Raw genomic sequence first — 24,690 nt, 5'->3', positions numbered from 1 at the left:
GCCCACCATGTAATGTGTTGTGCCCACCATGTAATGTTATGTGCCATTCAGTGCCCACCATGTAATGCGCTGTGCCCACCATGTCATGTGCCTTGCAGTGCCCCCCATGTAATGTGCTGTGTCCAGTATGTCATTTGCTGTACATTGCAGTGCCCACCATGTAATGCGCTGTGCTGACCATGTCATGTGCTGTGCATTACATTTCCCTTCATGTGATGTGCAGTGCCCACTATGTCATGCTGTGCCTTGCAGTGCCCACCATGTAATGTGCAGTGCCCACCATGTCATGTGCTGTGCCTTGCATTGCCCACCATGTAATGTGCAGTGCCCACCATGTCATGTGCTGTGCCTTGCATTGCCCACCATGTAATGTGCAGTGCCCACCATGTCATGTGATGTGCCAACCATGTCATGTGCAATGCCCACCATGTCATGGCTGTGCCTTGCAATGTCCGCTATGTAATTTGCAGTGTCCACCATGTCATGTGCTGTGCCATACAGTGATCCCACCATGTAATGTGCAGTGCCCACCGTGTAATGTGCAGTGCCCACCGTGTAATGTGCAGCGCCCACCATGTCATGTGCACTTCCCACCATGTCATGTGCTATGCTGTGCCCACCCTGCCATGTGCTGTGCCCAGCATGTAGTGTGTTGTGCCCACTGTGTAATGTGCTGTGCTGTTCAACAGTGCCCACCATGTCATGTGCAGTTCCTAACATGTAATGTGCAGTTGCATTTCCCACCATGAAACGTGCTATGCCATGCAGTGCCCACCATGTAATGTGTTGTGCCCACCATGTAATGTTATGTGCCATTCAGTGCCCACCATGTAATGTGCTGTGCCCACCACGTCATGTGCTGTGCCATGCAGTGCCCACCATGTAATGCGCTGTACCCACCATGTAATGTGCTGTGTCATACAGTGCCCACCATGTCATGTGCAGTGCCCATCATATAAATTGCTGTGCAGTGCCCACCTAGTATGGTGGTCAGTGTAGTATGGTGGTCAGTGTAGTATGGTGGTCAAGTGTAGTGTAGTATAGTGGTCAGTGTAGTATGGTGGTCAGTGTAGTATAGTGGTCAGTGTAGTGGACAATCTAGTGTAGTGGACAGTGTAGTTCTCAGTGTAGTGGTCAGTATAGGAATCAGGTAGGTCAGTACTATTGTATTTGAAGGGACTCGGGGATAGCTAAAAGTCCGCAGGTTGGGGGGGGGCGCAAATTACTTGCCTTGCCCCGGGTGCTGACAACCCACGCTACGCCACTGCTTGTCGCCACCTGATGGTCAAAAGTGGTACTACAGCCCTGTTTATATTTGCATACCTTTGCTGTATTCTTTATTTCTGGTTTGTATTTGTTGCTATTTTATTGATATTTCTTTAAAGCTATTTCCTGCCTGTAGTAGATTACTGGCCCTCTTATTCCCCATACTAATCCTTGGCATGTCTCTGATCAGAGTTCTTATGAGTAGTGAAAGTTGCCTTATAATGCAAGTGATTCTCACAAGTGTGACGGCTGATTTCATGGACATTAACAGGATATATTGTGCTTGTAGGTGAAGGAACGGTGGCGGCCTCTCACCCCATCACTACCAGCACCCCTGAGGGCAGCAGCTATGGGGCTATAGGTAGGAACAAGTCTAATTGTAAAAAAGTGTTGTCACCTTCACTAATACTAAATGTGATTGCTAAATACACTACATTGTCATTTACTGCACACTTTAACCTCTGCTCTCCTTCCCCCTTCTGTCTGTCTCTTCCTATGTTGCTTCCCACACTCTGTCTCCCTCTCCTCATTATCTCTTTCTTTCTCTCTCTCTCCCTCTGTCTCCCCAATTCTCTCTATTCTATCCCCCCCCCCCCCCATGTGCTCATTCCTTCCGCCCCATTCTCTTTCTATCACTCCCCCTTCCTGCATTTTCTCACCCCCCACACTCTTTCTTTCCTTCCCCCCCCCCCCCCCCATTCCTCCTTTAAATATCCCCCTCTCTCCCCTTTCTTTCTCTTTCTCTCTCTATCCTGCCCCCCCCCCCATTCTCTCTCTTCCCTCCCTTACCATGTGCTCATTCCCTGTGCCCCATTCTCTCTCTCTTTCTAATGAACCCCCCCCCCCCCCCCTTCTCACGCACTCTTTCTCCCCCCCTCAATCTTTCTTTCCTTCTCTCTCTCTCTTTCCCTCTCCCCTATTCTCTCTCTCTCTCTCTCTCTCTCTTCACTTTTCCCTACACTCTCTCTCTCCCTCACAACCCTTCTTTCAATCTCTCTCTCTTCCCTATTCCCACACACTCTTTTCCTCTCCCCCCATTATCTCCTTCTTTCTCTCTCTCTCCCTCTGTCTCCCCCATTCTCTCCCTTCCCTCCCTTACCATGTGCTCATTCCCTGTGCCATTCTCACTTTCTTTCTATCACTCCCCCTTTGCCGCACTCCCTGCCCCCCCCCCCAATTCTTTCTTTCCTCCCCCCCCCCCCCCAATTCTCTCTCTTCACTTTTCCTACACTCTCTCTCCCTCCCCCCATTCCTTCTTTCAATCTCTCTCTCTTCCCTCCTCTTTCTCTCCCCCCCCCCCTGTCTCCCCCATTCTCTTCCCTCCCTTACCATGTGCTCATTTCCTGTGCCCCATTCTCTCTTTCTTTCTATGACTCCCCCTTTCCCACACTCTCTCCCCCCTCATTCTTTCTTTCCTTCTCTCTCTCTCTTTACCTCTCCCCTATTCTCTCTCTTCACTTTTCCTACACTCTCTCCCCCACACCTTCTTTCAACCTCTCTCTCCCTCTCTCTCCCTCTCTCTCCCTCTCTCTCCCTCTCTCTCCCTCTCTCTCCCCCTCTCTCCCCCCTCTCCCCCTCTCCCCCTCTCTCCCTCTCTCCCTCTCTCTCCCTCTCTCTCCCTCTCTCCCCCTCTCTCCCCTCTCTCCCCCTCCTCCCCCTCTCCCCCTCTCCCCCTCTCTCCCCCTCTCTCCCCCTCTCTCCCCCTCTCTCCCCTCTCTCCCCCTCTCTCCCTCTCTCCCTCTCTCTCCCTCTCTCTCCCTCTCTCTCTCTCTCTCTCTCTCTCTCTCTCTCTCTCTCTCTCTCTCTCTTTTCTCTCTCTCTCTCTCTCTCTCTCTCTCTCTCTCTCTCTCTCTCTCTCTCTCTCATTCCCTCTGCCACCCTCTTATTTTTGTCACGGTCTTCACTTCTCTTCTCCTCTCTACCTCTTGCTTTCTCTTCCTCACCCCCATTATTTCTTTCTCTCCCTGTTCCTCCTCCACTTTCTCCCTCATTCTTTCTCCTTCTTATTCCATCACCGTCCCGCCCCCCCCCCCCCCCCCATTCCTTTCTCTTTCTTCTCACCTTCCCTTTTATCCCCGCTACTCTTCCCTCCAACGCCGTAGATGAGTCCCGCCAGAGGCGGGGAAAATCTGTTCCGCCCATCCCCCACCCCCGAGCATATTCCGACAGCTCTGCGGATGAAGAGAGCGATTTTGATGGCATCCCAGAAATGGAGAGCGATAAAAACGTAATCCATACCAAGGTATGTGTGATAAACACAGCAAGCGTCTTGTATTGGACGCATTAAGCCACCAGTTGCTGATTTGACGGCACACACCTGCCATTGTTGTGATGATTATCAGTCTAAATAGTCATCATCCTTGTTCCAGACCTTCCTGTACGTGTCTGACCTCGCCGTTAAAGACCGCCGAACCATCAGTAAGAAATACAAGATTTACTTCTGGTAAGTATCAAACGACTTCCAGATTATCGACCGCAAATATCTCCAACAGATGTCAGCAATCGAAGAACGCAGAGTCCTGGCATGCAGCCAGAAGGACATGCTAGGAGTTGTAGTTACTTAAAAGAGAAAGCTGCATATTACCCAACCCCCGATCTATGGGATCCTAAGGCACCACCAGCAAAGACCAGAGAACCGGCGGTGAAGCTACAAGCCAACCTAGTAGTGCTAAGTGCTTAGTACTTACTTGTTGTTGGACGGTGCAGCCACAAGGTGGCCTAGGCGGCACTTAGTGCCTACCTGGTGTTGAGCAGTGCAACCACAAGACGGCCTAGTTGGTACTTAGTACTTGTTGTTGGATGGTGCAGCCACAAGGGGGCCTAGGCGGCACTTAGTGTTTACCTGGTGATGGGGGGGTAGCCACAAGGCGGGCCTAGTTAGTACTTACTTGTTGTTGGATGGTACAACCACAAGGTGGCCTAGTTGGCGCTTAGTGCTTACCTGGTGTTGGGAGGTGCAACCACAAGGTGGTCTAGTCAGCGCTTAGTGCCTACCTGGTGTTGGGCGGCGCAGCCAAAAGGTGGTCTAGTTGGTGTTTAGTAATTGTTGTTTGACGGTGCAGCCACAAGATGGCCTAGGTGGCACTAATGCTTACATGGTGTTGGATGGTGCAGCCACAAGGTGGCCTAGTTGGCGCTCCGTGCCTACCTGGTGTTTGGTTCCGGGCCACCCTTAAGATAACATGTCACACTGCATTTGCCCCTATAGGGATCATATACCTGTCTCACTCTCTGATGACTCTCTTCTGCAGGAACATAATCACCATTGCTGTGTTCTACGCACTGCCCGTCGTCCAGCTGGTCATCACCTACCAAACGGTACGTGTCTGTTGAAAGAATACTTAATCAAACTGATACAATTTTTATTGATGTCTTTGCCCCCGTTGGTTAGTGATTTGCTCTCACTTCCTGTTCTGGGAACACCCAGGGCAACTCCCATTTCCCATTTCTGCAGAGTATTCTCCATCAGTATAGTTATGGAATTCATTAGGGGCTTGTGATGGGATGTTTTCCAGGTGGAAAGTGAGCAGAAATCTCTCTAGTGTGTTCACCCATAAAAGCCTTCCATAGTTTCGGGATTTGTACCCCCCCACTCCTGGCCATTACTCTTGCACAGCGGGTAAATGGAACCATTATAACGGGAACATTGTGTGTTTTTCTCCCAGGTGGTAAATGTGACCGGAAACCAAGATATCTGCTACTACAACTTCCTGTGCGCCCACCCACTTGGATTGCTCAGGTCAGTCACTTTGTGGTGGCGGGGAGTCCCTTACCTTCTTTTTATTCATATTTATCTCCTCAAACTTTATATTTTTATTTTATTTCAGCTCTTTTAATAACATTCTGAGTAACATGGGCCATGTTATGCTGGGATTCCTCTTCCTCCTGATCGTCCTGCGCAGAGATCTCCTTCACCTCAGCTTGCTGGAGGCCAAAGACGTCTATGCCCTGGTATGTTCCACAGCACCGTCCTGTCATGGGATGTCAAAGGACCGGTATGCTCAAAAGTGGCATTTCTGTTATAGGTGGAGCCTGATGAGCTGAGTATTGCTTCTACAGTATGTCCTGGATGCTCCAACAGTGAGATCTCCCGGCCATAATTCCCAACTCCTGTCCACCTGGGAGTTTTCGGTGTCCTCTCACCCCTCTTTGTGTCCTTGCCATTTCATTTCTAAGACTGCTAAACCCAGGGCCAGGCCCAAGCAGAGAGAGAGAAGAGGCACCCCGCTTTACATGCGTACAGTGCAAATGTACCCTACTGCCTGCTGCCGCTGCCCAGGGCCGACATGTAAAATAAACAATGTGTAATCTGTGGCACCTCTCACACTATTGATAGGCCCTGCTGTCTAGCATCCTTGGTTGCTAGGACACAGGCAACTCCTGTGGCGTCTCTTAGTATCTTTGGTTGCTAGGATGCAGATGTCCCTTGCCTCTTAGTGTCCTTGGTAGCTAGGACACAGACAGCCCCCGCTGACTAGAATCCTTGGTTGCTAGGACACAGGCAGCTCCTGTCAATTAGAGTTCTTGGTTGCTGGGATGAAAACAGCCCTTGCCTTTTAGTATCCTTGGTTGCTAGGATTAAGGCAACTTCTGCTACCTAGCATCCTTCATTGCTAGGGCACAGGCAGCTCCTGTCACTTAGTGTCTTTGGGTGCTAGGATGCAGGTGGTTCTTGCCTCTTAGTGTCCTTGGTAGCTAGGATGCAAGCAGCCCCTGCCACCTTGGTTGCTAGGACACAGGCAATTCCGGTCACCTTGGTTGCTAAGTACAGGCAACCCTTGTCACCTAATTTCCATGGTTCCAAGAATGGGGGGGGGGGGGGGGCGGCAAGATGAAAAAATTCAAAAGTGTGTAGTCAGCTGTGCAGGTGCTGCTGATCATACATTGTTGACATTCACATGCCGGCCCCGAGCAGCAGCGGCAGCCAATAGAATGCATTTGCACCTTACACTGGGCGCATGTAAATCTTAGCAGAAACATTAATATGCAAAGCGTGTAAAATGCTCTCCATACGCCTGTCTTTGGATGCAGATTTTTCCATTTTTGTTTTGCACAGCTTAAGGCCTGATTCACATCTATGGCATTTTTAGTGCTTTTTGCATTTTGCAGATTTGCACTACAGTCCATTTAACATGATTTCCTATGGAACACGTTCTGTAGTGCAAATCTGCAAAATGCAAAAAGCACTAAAAAATGCCATAGGTGTGAATCCAGCCTTACACTGCGGCACAATGCAAACCTGTGTACATGAGCCCATAGGATATAGTACCCTGCGCCCAGATCTGAACAAATATTTTATCCACTTAATAACCCTTAGTGAACCCTAATTAGTTTTCATTAACTCCCTTCTTCCCTTTTTTTAAGCAGTTTTTTTTTTTTAATTGAAAGCAAACTTTTTAAGCTTTGTTTGTTCATGTTTGCAGCCCCAAATTTTGTGGGGTCAGGCACTGATGTTGGACGGGAAGGCCTGGCTCGCAGTCTCCACTCTAATTCATCCCAAAGGTGTTCTATCGGGTGAGGTCAGGACTCGGTGCAGGCCAGTCAAGTTCCTCCACCCCAAACTCACTCCTCCGTATCTTTATGAACCTTGCTTTGTGCACTGGTGCTCAGTCATGTTGGAACAGGAAGGGCCATCCCCAAACTGTTCCCACAAAGTTGGAAGCATGAAATTGTCCAAAATGTCTTGGTATGCTGACGCCTTAAGGGTTCCCTTCACTGGAACTAAGGGGCCAAGCCCAACCCCTGAAAAACAACCCCACATCATAATCCCCCCTCCACCAAATGATTTGGAGCAGTGTACAAAGCAAGGTCCGTAAAGACATGGATAAGCGAGTTTGGGGTGGAGGAACTTGACTGGCTTGCAGAGAGTCCTGACCTCAACCCGATAGAACACCTTTGGGAGGAATTAGAGCGGAGACTGCGAGCCAGACCTTCTCATCCAACATCAGTACCTGACCTCACAAATGCGCTTCTGGATGAATGGTCTAACACTCCCATAGACACACTCCTAAACCTTGTGGACAGCCTTCCCAGAAAAGTTGAAGCTGTTTGTTATAGCTGAAAAGGGTGGAGCCAACTCAATATTGAACCCTACGGACTAAGACTGGGATGCCATTAAAGTTCATGTGCGTGTAAAGGCAGGCGTCCCAATACTTTTGACAATATCGTGCAGATGAAATAGATGATTCAGGTAGACCCAACCTACAAAGCCATTGTCTGTAAATGTAAAGATGACTATAGACCTCGCAATCTGACTGTGCAATCTTTGTGCTATGCAATATTAGGATCTATCCAATCAGGCAGGCCCCAGCGCTACATAGTTGTAGGTAGATCTAAAGCAGATTGTACAATGAGCCTGTAAGGTGTGTAATGAGCTGTATACCTACCAATGACTATGTAACCCAAGGATGATTGGATACAAATTGAGTTGATTGTTTAGGCCTCACATTACAAAGCTTTGCTAGATCTGAAGGAGATTGTAGAGCGATTGGAATGTAAATGGCCAATTATGTCCAGCTCTGCACCTCTCAAGTGGTCGTTAAGATTCTCTGCATGATATCAGATGCATTTGCTGATAATTTTCCCTTTCCAGGAATATGGCATCCCCAAGCATTTTGGCCTGTTCTACACTATGGGCATCGCTCTGACCATGGAGGGGGTACTCAGCGCTTGTTACCACGTCTGCCCCAACTATTCCAACTTCCAGTTCGGTAAGAGCTGCCGTCACTGACTCGATCATTTTGTATGTTCAGGAACTTTTTGGCAAATGGTTGGAGTGTGGAAAGGGTTACAATCCTGGTCAAGTTTTTTTTTTTTTTTGCTGTCTGTGGGCAGATTCACCTTCTCCATTGTCTGGGGAAGAACTCACAATGAACGATACGTCTGTATTATCTGTGTGGAAGCAGTGGTCTCTCTAAAGAGGTCCAACACATCCCCTGCAGAGTCCAAGCTAGAGTTCTTTGTTCCTGCAAAGCTCATGCTCCCTGCTAAGTAGTCTAGCTTTAGCTCTAATTCAGAGGAGGGTGTGCTGAACCTCTGCAGAGAGACCACTACTTCCACACAGAGAACGAGGGCCCCACTTAGCATGCTGGCAGGGGACAGGCTTTTCTACTAGGGTGGATACTGCTTTTTAAAGAGAACCAACCAGTGGCGTCAATAGGGTTGTGGTCACCTGGTGCAGTAAAAAAATGGTGTCGCCCCCCCCTCTCCCCGGAGCAAATAACAAACAAAACAACATATGGAGTGCAGCAGTCAGGAAGAGATCCACGTTGACATCAGAGCCTTCAATTTCACCAAAGTCCCCAACATACATCAGAGTTCCCCCTTACATCATTGTCCCCACAGTGCCACCACCTTACATCAGAGTCTGCAGAGTCCCCCTTTACATCAGAGGCCGGGAAACGCCTCTTTACATCAGAGGCCAGAAAACGCCCCTTTACATCAGAGATCGGGAAACGCCCCTTTACATCAGAGGCCGGGAAACGCCCCTTTACATCAGAGGCCGGGAAACACCCCTTTATATCAGAGGCCGGAAAACACCCCTCTACATCAGAGGCCGGGAAACGCCCCCTTACATCAGAGTTCCACCTTACAGCACAGTGCCCCGTTACATCAGAGCCTGGCAGACTGCCCCCTTTTTTCAGAATCCAGCAGAGTTCCCCTTTACATTAGAATCCAGTGGAGTGTCCCTGTCTGCAAAGATAGGGGGTGCTACCAATATTGTTGGGGTTGCTATAGCACCCCCAAGCATCCACCTTGTGTCGCCCCTGGTTTGTACATATGTACAACCGATCACTCTGCAGAGCAGCCGGAGGGAGAAAGCCAGCAGAGTTGCAGGGGGATCCACAGCCTTACCTGTCACCCCTGGTGTCACCACTCTGGTGGGTGTCACCCAGGTGCACCCCCATAGCGATGCCACTGGAACCAACTCTAATGCCCCGTACACACGGTCGGACTTTGTTCGGACATTCTGACAACAAAATCCTAGGATTTTTTCCGACGAATGTTGGCTCAAACTTGTCTTGCATACACACGGTCACACAAAGTTGTCGGAAAATCCGATCATTCTGAACGCGGTGACGTAAAACACGTACGTCGGGACTATAAACGGGGCAGTAGCCAATAGCTTTCATCTCTTTATTTATTCTGAGCATGCGTGGCACTTTGTGCGTCGGATTTGTGTACACACGATCGGAATTTCCGACAATGGATTTTGTTGTCTGAAAATTTTATATCCTGCTCTCAAACTTTGTGTGTCGGAAAATCCGATGGAAAATGTGTGATGGAGCCTACACACGGTCTGAATTTCCGACAACAAGGTCCTATCACACATTTTCCATCGGAAAATCCGATCGTGTGTACAGGGCATTAGACTTTGCACACCTTTTTGTTTTGATGCTCCTAGAATGTATTTAACCTGAAAGATCAATTGAGCTGTAATTGGATAGAGACTAAATAAGATATTGTTGAACAGTTGTAGTAACAGGTTTCTGGTGTTCCTCTGTTCTCCCCAGACACGTCCTTCATGTATATGATTGCGGGGCTTTGCATGCTGAAACTGTACCAGACCCGGCACCCCGACATCAACGCCAGCGCCTATGCAGCCTATGCGTCCTTCGCGCTCGTAATCTTCCTGGCAGTCCTTGGAGTGGTATGTATGATTACTATGTACATATCAGACAGATAAAACATGTCCTGTGTATGATTACTTCCTAATATTGAGGATTTTCTTGGTATATTTGAGCCATTGGGTCACTTTTTATGGTCACGGGTCATCTCTGCTCTCTCTCTGCTCCTCAGGTCTTCGGGAAGGACCATTGGTGGTTCTGGCTGTTCTTCTCCATCATCCATGTAGTGGGGACACTGGCGCTCAGCACACACATCTACTACATGGGGCGATTCAAGATTGGTGAGACATAAATCTGTCCTCCTGACAGTTTCCTAGGTGTTCCTCTCACTTGCTGTGTCATTATACTTTACAGAACTTATCAGAATTTTAAAGAGTTAGTCAACCCAAAAATGATGTTTGGGGATGCTGGAGAGATATGTGCCCTGACAGTCTCTTCTATCTCTTGAGGACTCTATTAGTGAGACCCCTGTGCTGAAGTTTCAACTCTGCACACCTGATGTGTCCATTATGAGGAGTTCCCACCTTTCCTGTGCTGAGTTCCCAGGTCTGTACACCTGCTGTGTCCATCATGAGGGTCTCCCATCATCCATGTGCTGAGCTCCCAGGTCTGTATACCTGCTGTGTCCATTATGAGGGACTCCCACCTACCCTGTGCTAAGTTTCTGGATCTGTATGCTTGCTGTGCCCATTCTGGGGGCTCCCACCATCCTTCCACTGAGTCCCTAGGTTTGTACACCTGCTGTCCCAATTTTGAGGCTTTCCCCCTATCCCTGTTTTGAGTTCTCAGGTCTGTACACCTGCTGTGCCCATTATGAGGGGCTCCCACCATTCCTGCTTTGAGTTCCCAGGTCTCCACACTTGCTGTGCCCCTTATAAGAGGTTTCCACCATCCCTGTTCCGAGCTCCTGGGTCTGTACACCTGCTGTACCCAGCTTGAGGTGTTTCCATGCTGTACCCAACTTGAGGTGTTTCCACCATCCCGGGTTGAAGCTGCTTGGACACACAGAAGGGGTGGTAACACCCAAACCTCCCAGGGGCCAGGAATTTTGTCAGGTAGATCTCAGTCTTGGAGCATTTAGGTCACCTAAGAATCCAGAGGCTGGCTGAGCCCACCAGGCATCACCAAAAACTAAAATATCATTTTTGGGTGGGCTGGCCCTTTATTGATTTTTGGTTGGCTTTGGAAATTTTGTAATATTGTGCTCTCCTGTGTGTGCTATATACAGTGATCTGAGTCTTGTGTATTGGGGGGGTGGGGGTTGTATCCTGATGTCTGTATGGGCCGGGTTGGTCTCTCACTGTTTTCTTTCTCTTTCCTTTGCTGTCTTTATCAGATGTATCAAATGCAGGTAATGTTGCTCTTCTTTGTATGTGTATCGAATCCTTTGTCATAATACTTTTTAAATGCCTTAGATCATGGGTAGGCAACCCCCGGCATGCAAAGCCTCTTTTGCCGGCACCCGACTCCCCATCAGCAGAGCAGCGCAGGGAAGTGTCAGTGAGACGCTAATGCATTCCAATCTCACAATTCCCCACACCGCACCTACACTGGGGGGAAAGGCACTGCGCCCCCACACATTGTAAACAATGAGAAACATTGTTTGGTTCTCTAACTTGGCTTTAGCTGCGATCGTCAGCTTTTGTGATGGGGAAGAGATTGGGTGCAGTTCTGCTAGGGGGGCGGTCCCTGTTTCCAGGAGGAGGAGGACTGTGATTGGCCACTGCCAAAGCCAATCAGTTCTGCTAGCCCCGGCCACCATCTGGAGGAAGATAACTCGTTTGGTTGCCACTACCAATCTCAGAAAGAAGGGATTTCACTGTGATTGAGAAAACCCCAATCAGGTGACAGTTTGTGGAATTACTGTTGAGCCTCTGGGAACTTTGCTGAAAAAAAAAAAAAATATATAATATTTGTGTGTATGTGTCACTTACTACTGACCCCTCAGCTCTACATCACCTACTCCCAACCTCTGAACCTTTGTGTCACTTACTACTGAACCCTGGCACTCTGTGCCCCTTTAAGCCAGAGCCAGTATTCAGCGCAATGAAAATCACACCCAACTTTTGCTGCGGCGCAGAGCATCGCACTTTTTCTCAGCCACGGGGGGCCCAACTTATGATCCTACACACAGGCCCACTGCTTTCAGAAAATGTCCCTGATCTGAGCTCATCATTGCGCATTCATTCCAGATGCTTGTATGTGACATCCCATACATCCCATACATCCCATACATCCTATACATCACATACATCCTATACATCACATACATCCCATACATCCTATACATCACATACATCCCATACATCCTATACATCACATACATCCCATACATCCTATACATCACATACATCATATACATCCCATACATCCCATACATCTCATACAAGCACGTGGGCTGGATGCAAGAGGTGGATCAGCAGGATAAGTGTGCCAGGACAGGTAGATGGGTCTCATCTCTGCTTCCTTTCACCACTCTGCATATCATGCATATCCTAGATGAGAAGAGGGTACAGCAGTGGAGAAGATGAGTAGAAGAGTACAGCGGTGGGGCAGATGAGCAGGGGTGGTTTAGCGGTGGGACAGAAGAGCAGGAGGGTACGATGGTGGGGCAGATGTGCAGAGGGTACAGTGGTGGAAGAGATGAGAAGGGGGTTCAGCGGTGGGACAGAAGAGCAGGGGGAACAGTGGTGGGGCAGATGAGCAGATGGGTCCAGTGTTAGGACAGGTGAGAAGGTGGTTCAGCAGTGAGACAGAAGAGCATGGGGGTACAGCATTGGAGCAGATGTGCAGGGAGGTACAGTGGTGGGGCAGCTGAGAAAGGTGGTACATTGTTGGGGCAGATGAGCAGGGGTTACAGTGGTGGGACAGATGAGCAGGGGGTACAGAGGTGGGGCAGATGTGCAGAAGGTACAGTGATCTGAGGTGTAAAGGTGCAGGAATTTGGGATGATCTGAGGTCTGGAGGTGCAGGAATTGAAGCTGATCTAAGGCATGATAGTGCGGGATGTTAATTAGTCACTATTACTCAAGTAGTTTACAGCATTTACTTTATAAAAAATCATTTTCCTGATTGAGAGTGTGAAGATGACATTTTTTTGTTATAAAATCAGCACGCTCAATTTCTTTGAAAACATTTTTCGGCACACTGTGCCCAAAAGGTTGCCTACCCCTGCCTTAGATAGACAGATACATAGTGGATTGTCTATTTTACAGACAATAAAGATCTCTGGAGTGAATGTATCAATCTCATTACACAGGGCGGTGATTGTATACAACAGACTGGCTATGATTTATAAATCCCCCTTCTACTTCTCAAGCACCAGTATATACAGCTACAGTTATTGAATAAAATACCCCAAAAATAAATAGTAATATATAGTTAATCCTCCTTCAAAACTTAGGATCTGAACCTTGTTATAATGAGTTATAATCACCAAAATCAAAATGTGTTTAAAACAACATAATAAGGTAATCTGCCTATAAAAACAATCCTAATATGGGGCCCCTTTAATTAAATCTGAACTTAGTCCTTCCCTTCAGTCTTGCACACTTGTACCGGCTCCTCTCCTGGACTATAATGGATCACTCTGCTTTCACTGCAGGCTTCTCACAATGTGCATTAGAAACTGCAGCATGTCCGATATAGCCTGCTTTATTTCATGGCTGGAGGATGTCCAGCATCATCTAGCCTATTCCTCTGCAGCCTGACGGTCCCTGGCCTGTAGCTTTAATTTATGGGAATGGCTAGAATGTAGAGATTTTTCACAGGGCTACAGACAGGAGATTGGTCAGATCATGCAGAAGTCTTGGCACATGGCAGTTGAGGATTGACTGGGATCAGGGGTTGAGGCAGATGGTGGGCAAGAGAGTAGTCAGGTCTAGGCTGGGGTAGAGGTAGATGGCAGGCAAGAGCAAATTCATGTCCAGGCAGGGGGTGAGGCAGGCAAAAACGTAGTCAGGTCCAGGCTGGGATAGCTGTAAGTGGCAGGCAAGATAGTATTCACATCCGGGTAGGGGGTGAGGCAGGCAAGAGAGTAGCCAGGTCCAGGCAGCGGCCAAGGCAGGTGAGAGATTAATTAGGTCCAGGCAGGGGATAAGACAGGTGGCAGGCAAGAGAGTACTGAGGTCTAGGTTGGGGTAGAGGTAGGTGGCAGGCAAAAGAGTATTCATGTCATGGCAGAGGATGAGGCAGGCAAGAACATAGTCAGGTGCAGGCTGGGTTAGCTGTAAGTGGCAGGCAAGAGCGAATTCATGTCCAGGCAGGGGGTGAGGCAGGCAAGAGAGTAGCCAGGTCCAGGCAGCGGCCAAGGCAGGTGGCAGGTGAGAGATTAATCAGGTCCAGGCAGGGGATAAGACAGGTGGCAAGAGAGTAGTCAGGTCCAGGCTGGGGTAGAGGTAGGTGGCAGGCAAAAGAGTATTCAAGTCCAGGCAGGGGATGAGGCAGGCAAGACAGTAGTCAGGTCCAGGCAGGTTCCAAGGCAGGTGGCAGGTGAGAGATTAGGTCCAGGCAGGGGCCAAGGCAGGTGGCAGCCAGGAGAGTAGTCAAGTCCAGGCCGGGATAGAGGCAGATGGCAGGCAAGAGTGTATTCCAGTCGAGGCAGGGGTCGAGGCAGGCAAGAGAGTAGTTAGGTCCAAGCAGGGACCAAGGCAGGCCAGACAGTAATCAGGTAATAGCAGGGGTTGAGGCAGGTGGTAGGCAAGAGAGTAATCAGTTCCAGGCAGGCAAGAAAGTAGTCAAGTCAATCTGGACTGGCAGCAGACAGACAAAAATACCCTTCTGCTCAGAGGACATGCCCTGCATCCTTTCAGGGAATTCCAGAAGTCCTGGAGGTAGGGGGTACCCTGGAAGGCCCTACAGGGATCCTGAGAGTACTGTAGACTAACAGAATGAACCATGCCCCTGGTTGTACATACACAGATCCCAGAGGTACAGTAACACCATTCTGGAGAGCATGGACCTTGGCTCTCAGCTTGCAAACTCTCGTAATGTGTTGTTTGAAGTTGTGAGAGTGGTTTGCAAGCTTTCAACCCAGAGAAAAGCTGTTAAAGTGTGTGTGTCTTGGTCTCCCTCCTGGCAGGTGAGCCCTGAACCTATGGTATGGCCATCCTGTTTTGCATTGAAAAAGGCAATTGCGGATTCTCTGAGAGGAGTGTGCGAGTTTGTGAGATGAAACTCAGGCTTGGTTCACAGAAGGGCTGGAGAAGGGCTGTAGAACACCAAAATCGCTCCATAGTGGATGCGACTGGAAAGCTAAGGGCCCATACACCTTTGGGTTTGTGGAACATGGGCAACACATTACATGGTTTGCTACATTACCATTCATTTACAGATCACCTTAATGCACTGCAGCAAACATTACATAACATGTCCAATTTTGGAGACGTTTTGGTACTTCGGTGACCCTAATATTTTCAAAGGGTTGCCTTAAAGTGTTACTAAACCCTCTTTTTTTTTTTGTTTTGTTTTGTTTTTTAAGTAACAAACATGTCATACCTCCTCTGTGCAGTTGGTTTTGCACAGAGTGGACCCGATCCTCCTCTTCTGAGGTCCCTCAGCGGCGCACGTGGCTCTTCCTCTTCTTGAGTGCCCTGTCGGAGAAGCGCTCTCCTTCGGGACACCCGTGCAGGCGCACTCCCGTGTCCTGCTGCTGCGTTTATTGACACAGACAGCAGGACTCTGCCCCGCCCCCTCCCCCCCCCCCCCCCCCCCCGGCGCCTGCATCATTCGATTTTATTGACAGCAGCGGGAGCCAATGGCTGCGCTGCTATCAATCTATCCAATCAGGACACGAGACACTGGCAAGAGCTGGTGTGCTCATCCCTGGGGCAAGAAAGAACGGGTTCAGGTAAGTAAAACGGGGGTCTGGGGGGCTGCTGTATAACAGAAGGTTTTTCACCTTAACGCATAGGATGCATGAAGGTGAAAAAACACGAGGATTAATGCAACGCAGTTTTCTTCCCAGAAAATTGGCAGCTCTTATAGTCACAAGGGGGGCAACTCCATAACAGTGTCTATGGTATTTAGATGGGATGTCCAACAGACTCATATAGATGTGATGAACGGAAGATCGCCGGCAACAGTCAACACATCAACTGTTTGTGGTGTATACACCGATGTCTTCATAAAGCTGATGTCTTGCTGCACTTGACTGTGATGCCGGCAATCTTATTTTCTGGCTTGTCAGCCGTGGATGTTTAATTAAGGAGCTAGAAGCGCTGCTTTTTGTTTCCATAGAGGTGTGATGGTCAGTTGTCCACAATCATTGGACCATATAGTGTAATAGATTTTCTCCTACATTGAGAATGACATTTACTGTGTATATTAAGTCTGGGTCTTCAGCTTCTTCCAATGGCGTTTTTATTATCCATCATCTACATTCTTTTTCCATAGACTTTGGGATTTTCCGACGCATCTTTCAGATCCTCTATACAGACTGTATACAGCAGTGCAGCCGCCCTATGTACATGGTAGGTAACATATCTTCTTTCACTTTATATGAAAGTTGTTTCAAGACACAGTGGGGCCAAGATTGCTCTTGTGTGTCTCCAGTTTCATTATGAAAAGGGGTCTCCTCATCCAGAAGTTTTATTTCAATTACAGATGGTGTCTTGTCTCAACCCACTAGAGTCACATACCACTTGGGGATGCCGGTGAATAGATCTCCCTGATATAGTGTATCTAACCCCCCCCAAAAAAGGAATATATTGAAGCTTACTAGTCCTTAGTTGTTGCATCCTTGCTGAAAGACACGGATCTCAGTACATCCACAGTGTCTGCATCTGCTTTGCTTTTGCTACTTTGCTCTCCAGAAGCCTTTGTTGAGGCATCATCCAAGGTCACCATCTACTTCCTGGTCTGAGATGCTGACTCATTATAAATCATGTAAATACCGAGGCCTGTGCAGTTCTTGGCTGCTGCAGCTTCCTACCTTGTGACTTGCTACAAATTTACAATGTTACACTCTTATCAGGGGGGGGGAGAGGAGACTGAGGAAATGCTTCCGCCTTGCTGCAGCAGATTGATAACACTGACTGGAGCTCAAAGATGGCTTTTTAAATGATAAAAGGTGGAAAGAGTTTCTGGTACTGTATATTGTGACATTAGGAATTTATTTTTTGTAGACTTGTGAAGTTACTGAGAGGTCTACTTTAAGATGTAGACCATAGACCTTATTTCTTCTTATTCCGATGTCATTTATATCAGCCATCTGATTTATGTACATGAGAGCAGGATTACTGATTACCAGATCCCCGACTCACCATCTCATTGTTTCTTCTCTGTCTATTCTCAGGATCGTATGATTCTCCTTGTAGTCGCGAACATTGTCAACTGGTTCTTGTAAGTACCAAGACAGCATCAAACTACCAAAGAAGTTGAGACTTTTTCGGAACTATAATAATACAATTGATGTGAATAAAATACATTGTTGGTACCTGAATCACCTGCGGGTGGAGCTGTGTTTCCCAGAGTGGGAAGTTACAGTTCAGTTATCCATCAGCGGATATCCCCCAGCAGCTAGCAGTTTCTAGTAATCAGTCTCCACCTGATGCTGGTTGCTGGAAGGGTATTTAGTCTCTCCTTTGCTAGTGCACTTTGCAACACTATTTTGCTTTGCTCACTGCCAGATACTGTGTGCCCTTTATCCTGCTCCTGATCTTGCTCTTGCCCTACATTCTGTACCCTGCTGCCTTATATCTGCTCCCCTTGTTCCTGATCCTAGTCCTGGTTCCCCACTTCCTTGCATCTCTGGTTTTCCCCATGACCTTTGTTCCTCATCTTGTTTATATTGTATTATAGATATTTTGGTTTTATGGTTGTAGTTCACTTGTATCTTCATGTTTGCTTGTGTGTGTCTTTTGTTTTACTACTATTAATTAACATTAATATAGCGTATGTATGCTTTGGTCTCAGTTTATAAGTGTAGCCATGAAGATCTGGCCATCTCTGCTGCTGATTCCTGACATACATATAGCTATATTATTTGTGCAACGTCACAAAAACATAATAAAATCACAGGCTGACTAAACAGTAGATCACATCACTAATAACATTCGCTCCATTCTCACACATGACAGGATATTAAATTATTTACAAAACTAAGAATGTTGTAATGCCATGTTTTGGATTTTTCCGACCCTTTTTAACTCTTCTTCGGGGGGTAAGAGCACATCTTTATGTACAAGAGAATGTAGATAAAAAAAATGACATCCCAATACATCAATTAACAAGTTCATAGCTAGATAAGCCCATACATTGATCAGCCATAACATTATGACCATTGACAGGTGAATATCTCATTACAATGGCATCTTAAAGTCGTATGGGATATAGTAGGCAGCAAGTTGACATGTTATCGATAAGGTTGGTATGTTGAAAGCATAAACAAGGGGCAAGTGTAAGGATTTTAGTGACTTTGACAATAACCAAATTGTAATGAATAGATGGGTTAGAGCAACTCCAAAACTGCAGATCTTATGGGATGTTCCCGGTCTGCAGTGGTCAGGACCTACCACAAGTGGTCAAAGAAAGGAAAACCTGAGAACGGGTCATGGGCATCCAAGGCTGGCCCTTGTAATCTGATCCAGTAGAAGAGGTACTGTAGCTGCAGAGCTGAAGGTCTGGGTGTCCATGCTGACCTATGTTCACAGAAAAAAGTACCTACAATGGACACATGAGCATCAGAGCGAGGACCATCATCATGGCCACAGCATCGTGGACCAAGAAGGAATGGAAGAAGGTGGCCTGGTCTAATCAATCAGGTTTTTTTTTACATCATGTGGATGGCCGCAGGGCCGTCTTCAATGCAGGGCAAATGGGGCATCTGCCCAGGGCCCATTAATTGTTGGAGGACCCCAAACGCAGATAAGTCAAGTGCATTCGTTTTCTCCTCCTTTCTATCCAGCTTGGCATGGGTTAAGTGAAGTCACGTCCTGCAGTGTATCTTCTACTGGCCCACCCCTTCCCCTTTTCCGCAGTCTGAGTGGACTGAGTCTCTTCCCCAGGGACATACTGCATTCCGCCCCTCTCATCCCTCCTCTGCGGGCTGCCGGACTACATCACTCTGCACAGTGAGTAGATTGTCTCCCCCAGAGACACTGTGTGCTGTCCTGAGCCCGCCCCCCCCCCCCCCCCCCATCACCTCTAATAACTTTTCAGGGAGTCTCGGTTGCTGCAGAACTTCTTGGAGGGGGGGGGGGGCTGCTGGTTGTTGTACTGCAGGGCAGTGATTGACAGCTGTGGGCTCAACAATAACCCCCATCCCTGCTTATCCACCCTCAAAAATAACCCCCCTCCCCGCTTTTCCACCCTTAATAATAACCCCCCTCTCTGCTTCTCCACCCTTAATAATAACCCCCCTCTCTGCTTCTCCACCCTTAATAATAACCCCCCTCCCCGCTTCTCCCCCCTAATAATAACCCCCCCTCCCCGCTTCTCCACCCTCAATAATAACCCTCCTCCCCACTTCTTCACCCTCAATAATAACCCCCCTCCCCACTTCTCCACCCTCAGCAATAACCCCCCTCTCTGCTTATCCACCCTCAAAAATAACCCCCCTCCCCGCTTCTCCACCCTCAATAATAACCCTCCTCCCCACTTCTTCACCCTCAATAATAACCCCCCTCCCCGCTTCTCCACCCTCAGCAATAACCCCCCTCTCTGCTTATCCACCCTCAAAAATAACCCCCCTCTCTGCTTATCCACCCTCAAAAATAACCCCCCTCCCCGCTTCTCCACCCTCAAAAATAACCCCCCTCCCCGCTTCTCCACCCTCAATAATAACCCTCCTCCCCACTTCTCCACCCTCAATAATAACCCCCCTTCCCGCTTCTCCACCCTCAGCAATAACCCTCCTTTCTGCAGAAACAGCAGCGCGCTGATGGTTAATAAGTGGCAATGTAGTATGGAGCCCCCCTCAATACTACACTGTGTAATCATGGGGGTATTATGGGGGAGTCATCCTGTGTAATAATGGGGGGTAGTATGGGGGAGGGGGCCTGTGTAGTGATGGACATAGAATGGGGGAGGGAGTCCTGTGCAATGATGTGGGAGGAGGGTCCTGTAATTATGGGGGTAGTATGGGGAATGGGGGTCCTATGTAGTGATTTTGGTAGTATGGGGGAGGGAGTCATGTGTAATAATGGGGGGGGCAAAATTGCATGGGGGGGCCCAAGAAAATGTTTACCCAGGGTCCAATCAATATTAAAGACGGCCCTGGGGTGCATGTGCATCAATTACCTGAAGAGATGGCACCAGGATGCATTATGGGAAGAAGGCAAGTGATCTGCTACTGACTGGTGCCAGATACCACAGCATACCTCCAGAGGTCTAGTGGAGTCCATGCCTCAATGGGTCAGAGCTGTTTGGGCTGTAAAAAGGGGACCCACTCAATATTAGGTGGGTGGCCATTTTATGGAAGGTGGTCGTAATGTTATGGTTAATCAGCGCATATCACTCACATGATGGTAAGATAGCATGCCAGCCAGTATAAGCATCCTCACCTCGGAACCAAGGACTGCCAATCCAACCCCAAAGCAGGCACAATCCACAAGGACCTAGGGGCGCCATAGGGTGCGTTATGCCAGAGCTCCATATCTCCCAAATTGGAAAAAAATATATAAGGTCCATCCTGTGAACCCACCTGAATGGAACCCTCAGAATGTCAAAAAAAGACTAGATGCCCAGTTTTAAAGCATGGCTATATCACAGAAACCCCACATTAGTATCTACATTTGTACGCCATGTCCAAAGAATAATACCTGTGTATCTAAGAGGATCCCTTGTGTGTTCAGAGCCTGGATGAAAGAGAAACCTTACAGATGCACTATATTACCAAAAGTATTGGGACATCTCCCTTTACACACACACGAAATTTAATGGCATCCCAGTCTGAGTCTGTAGGGTTCAATATTAAGTTGGCCCACCCTTTGCAGCTATAACAGCTTCAACTCTTCTGGGAAGGCTGTCCACAATGTTTAGGAGTTTGTCTATGGGAATGTTTGACCATTCTTCCAGAAGAGCATTTGTGAGGTTAGGTACTGATGTTGGATGAGAAGGCTTGGCTCGCAGTCTCTGCTCTAATACATCCCAAAGGTGTTCTATCGGGTTGAGGTCAGGACTCTGTGCAGGCCAATCAACTTCCTCCACCCCAAACTCGCTCATCCATGTCTTTATGGTCCTTGCTTTGTGTATTGGTCTAAATCATTTATGTATGTCAGAACTCTATAAATGTTACTCAAACCAATAAAATACAATTTTACTTTCTCCCAGAAGTTGTCACTGTAAGCTATGAATGGGGTTTTCTCATTCTCGTCTTGCAGTCTTTGTTCAGTTTTTTTTCCCTGATCACGACCCTTAACCTTTTCCTTCTTCCCTCTCAGCGCCATCTTTGGACTGGTCTTTCGTCCTCGGGATTTCGCCTCCTATCTGCTGGGCATTTTCATCTGTAACTTGCTGCTCTATCTGGCCTTCTACATCATCATGAAGGTAACTCTCATCTCAGCATTCTCCTACTTGTCCAGGGCCTTCTTGGTTCTCTAGAAAAAAAGTTATATATTTGAGTGCAGTTGGGTTTGAAAGTAAAAGCAAGTGTTTAAAGTGTTTAATAGCAACACAGCATTGACTGCACACCCCTGAAGAGCAGCAGACCGGGAGAGGGAGGGGCAGCAGTGTCAACCAGAGACTATTGCATATTATTTTAAGAACAACCATAGAGTACACTAACTAGCTCTTTCATGTATGAGGGCCTCTAGTGGCAAAGAGGAGTCACAGTAGACTGTCAGAAGTGTAGTGCTGTCCATACCATGTAATATGTAGCACCCACATCTTCTTCTTTCACAGCTACGCAGTGCAGAGAGGATTCGCCCACTACCGCTCTTCTGCATCATTGCCACCGCTGGAGTGTGGGCTGCAGCTTTGTACTTCTTCTTCCAGAACCTGAGCAGTTGGGAGGTAACGTCCACTAAATAAATACAAAATGTCCTCTTGGCATCTCATCCAGAGCACCGCACTGTTCATTTCTTTGGCCAGTGACATCAGGACTGGGTCGAGGGGTAGGTAGAAAAGGTGGCTGCCTTGGGTGCTTCAGCAGTAGTTGGTGCTAGAAGGCGTCCATGGTGGGCCTTTTTTGCCTTAGGTGCTGAAGGACCTTGTCCCAGCCATAAGTGACGTCATCTGGCCAAGACTTCTATCTATTCTGGCCTCTGAAGGAAGGTTCTACAGCTCACTCTATGTCACATGCTGTGTACATCACAGCGCACCCTGCAGGCCATTACTATATCAACATGGTGAAAGTAACCCACCATTGCGCATGTGCACTTTCTATTCCCTGATGAAGCAGCAATTTTTGTAGCAAAACATGTAGGGAAAGGGATAACTTTGTTTCAATGTTTGAATTTTTAGTTGGGGATATCTTATAAACAGAAAATTAATTTCTGAAAATTATAGGTTGGACTTGATGGACTTGTGTCTTTTTTCAACCTCGCCTACTATGTAACTATGTAACTTCTTGAAGACCACCTCCTCCCTACATTCTGTTTACTTTGTGACCAGTCTCCTGATTATTATTATTTTATTATTATAGAGGATTTATATAGCGCCAACAGTTTATGCAGCACTTTACAATATAAAAGGAGACAATACAGTTACAATACAATAAAATACAAGAGGATTAAGAGGGCCCTGCTCAGAAGAGCTTACAATCCAATGGGGGGGGGGGGGCAGGTGGTACAAAAGGTTGTAATTGTGGGGAATGAGCTTATGGAAGTGGTAGGAGATTAGTTGGAGACATGATAGGCTTCCCTGAAGAGATTTTCAGGGATCGCCTGAAGGTAGCAAGAGTAGGGGATAGCCGGACCAGTGGAGGTAACGAGTTCCAGAGGATGGGAGAGGCTCTGGAGAAATCCTGGAGACGAGCATGGGAGGAGGAAATGAGAGAGCTTGAGAGTAGGAGGTCTTGAGAACAGCGGAGAGGACGGTTTGGGTGATATTTGGAGACAAGATTGGTGATGAAGCTCGGGGCAGAGTTGTGAATGGCTTTTTATGTTGTGGTTAGTATTTTGAATTTAATTCGCTGGGTGATTGGGAGCCAGTGTAGGGATTGGAGGAGAGGGTTGGCAGACACTGAGCTGTTGGTAAGGTGGATAAGTCTGGCAGCAGCATTCATGATAGACTGAAGAGGGGAGGAGCCTATGGAGAGGCAGGCCAATGAGAAGGAAATTGCAATAGTCAAGGCGAGAAATAAGAAGGGAGTGAATGAGGAGTTTGGTGGTTTCATTTGTTAAAAAGGGGCAAATTTTAGAGATCACCCCCTCCTTTAGTTTCATTTTAGGCAGAGCGGATGTTATTACTTTTGGTGTTTTGGTATTCATTAGCTGCATTGTGTATTGTTGCAGGAGACCCCGGCGCAGTCCCGGGAGAAGAATCGGGAGTGTATTATCATGCATTTCTTCGATGACCATGATATCTGGCACTTCCTGTCAGCCACTGCCATGTTCTTCTCATTCCTGGTGAGTAAGCACCACCAACAGCAGATACATGTGCACAGTGCAGTGCACCAATAATGGCCAGAACTCTTACCCACGCTGCCGGTTGGGCATACCGGTCCACAAAAGAACTACCTGCTGCCAGACCACTGGATGACATCACACCACACACTCAGGAGCTGGGAGATGGTGTGTAAAATCAGGCAGTTGATTGGTCAACCCTCTGGTGACCTCTGACCATGTGTCTGGACAGCAGCTCCATAAGGCACAACAGGGAGGAGAGGAGCCTGGAGGGTTTGAGGAAATTTGGCACTCAGTACACGTAACAAACCGGCTATCATTAGATATAATTATATAGCAGCAGAACAGGAAGTTGGTTCCTGCAGTGGATATGAATTATTATCCTCAGGAGATAAATGCATGGCCTAAAGGGTTGGTCCATATTAGAAAATGCCCAGAGTCTACAGCTATTATCGTCTACAGGAGCACACAGAACAGTAGAGGACAGCTAAGAATACTCATAAATTCACACTTGCCCATGCGATCCGAGACAGTTGGGCCCCATAAGATTTTTTGTAGTTGAAGTAGATATTCAGTTTGATAGACATTGTAAAAATAGCTTCAATTTTCCTAATTTTACCTCCACTTTCCTGTAGCAGTTGTGCAGCGTGATTAAATAGGACTGTGCAGTGCAATGAGGTGCCAGAGTCTGACCAATACTGCCTTGTGCAGTCTGTAATTCAACAGACCTGGTCAAACGCGTTAGGGATGAACTCTGTCTTCCTTAGATGTTCAAGTCGGTGTGAAGACATCTGTAATGAGAGGGTGTGGCCACCAATCAGCTCTGCCACTCTAGAGCACTGGAACAAGAGGGGAGGGGGCACATTTCCAGACTTCAGTTGGGCTTAAAAAAAAAAAAAAAAAAAAGGCTTCAGCCTGCATATTCCATTGTAGTCTCAAGGTGGCAGTGTTTAATAATGTAATCATCAGCTACAATTACAGCATTTAAAAAAAAAAAAACATTTTTTTTCAATTTGGGCATTTGTTAGCCTATTATAAACAGGTTTTTTTTTTTGTTATAAACAATGTATCAAATACAAGCCCTATATGACTTTTAAAAATATAACAATTATTTAGTTAGGCAAATTAGTCATAGAGCAGGGAACTTTGTGTTTAAAATCTGACCTCCAGCCTCCCCTTTATGCTGTGTACACACGGTCGGACTTGCCAACGGGATAACCTCCGACGGAAAAATTTAGAACATGTTCTCTATCTAAGTCCGTCGGAAATGCCGAAAGAAGAAGTCCGATGGG

The 24,690-nt window shown here is 47.5% G+C and overlaps 1 protein-coding gene across 2 annotated transcripts in view; it reads left to right on the top strand.

The window, feature by feature from the left end:
• Positions 1–24,690, top strand: part of SIDT1 (SID1 transmembrane family member 1) — a 131,532-nt gene that overhangs the window by 104,520 nt on the left and 2,322 nt on the right. For both annotated transcript variants that reach the window (XM_073617456.1, XM_073617457.1), the window contains 14 exons: positions 1,556–1,627; positions 3,369–3,508; positions 3,636–3,709; positions 4,518–4,584; positions 4,932–5,005; positions 5,094–5,217; positions 7,859–7,976; positions 9,780–9,916; positions 10,066–10,174; positions 16,287–16,363; positions 17,188–17,234; positions 21,275–21,380; positions 21,735–21,845; positions 23,288–23,401. In XM_073617456.1, coding sequence (XP_073473557.1) covers positions 1,556–1,627; positions 3,369–3,508; positions 3,636–3,709; positions 4,518–4,584; positions 4,932–5,005; positions 5,094–5,217; positions 7,859–7,976; positions 9,780–9,916; positions 10,066–10,174; positions 16,287–16,363; positions 17,188–17,234; positions 21,275–21,380; positions 21,735–21,845; positions 23,288–23,401 — 1,370 coding nt within the window. The remainder of the gene's footprint in view (positions 1–1,555; positions 1,628–3,368; positions 3,509–3,635; positions 3,710–4,517; positions 4,585–4,931; positions 5,006–5,093; positions 5,218–7,858; positions 7,977–9,779; positions 9,917–10,065; positions 10,175–16,286; positions 16,364–17,187; positions 17,235–21,274; positions 21,381–21,734; positions 21,846–23,287; positions 23,402–24,690) is intronic.

The sequence above is a fragment of the Aquarana catesbeiana genome, linkage group LG02 (genome assembly GCF_042186555.1).
Source record: "Aquarana catesbeiana isolate 2022-GZ linkage group LG02, ASM4218655v1, whole genome shotgun sequence".
NCBI lineage: Eukaryota > Metazoa > Chordata > Amphibia > Anura > Ranidae > Aquarana > Aquarana catesbeiana.
This window is presented reverse-complemented; position numbering and strand designations above follow the sequence as displayed.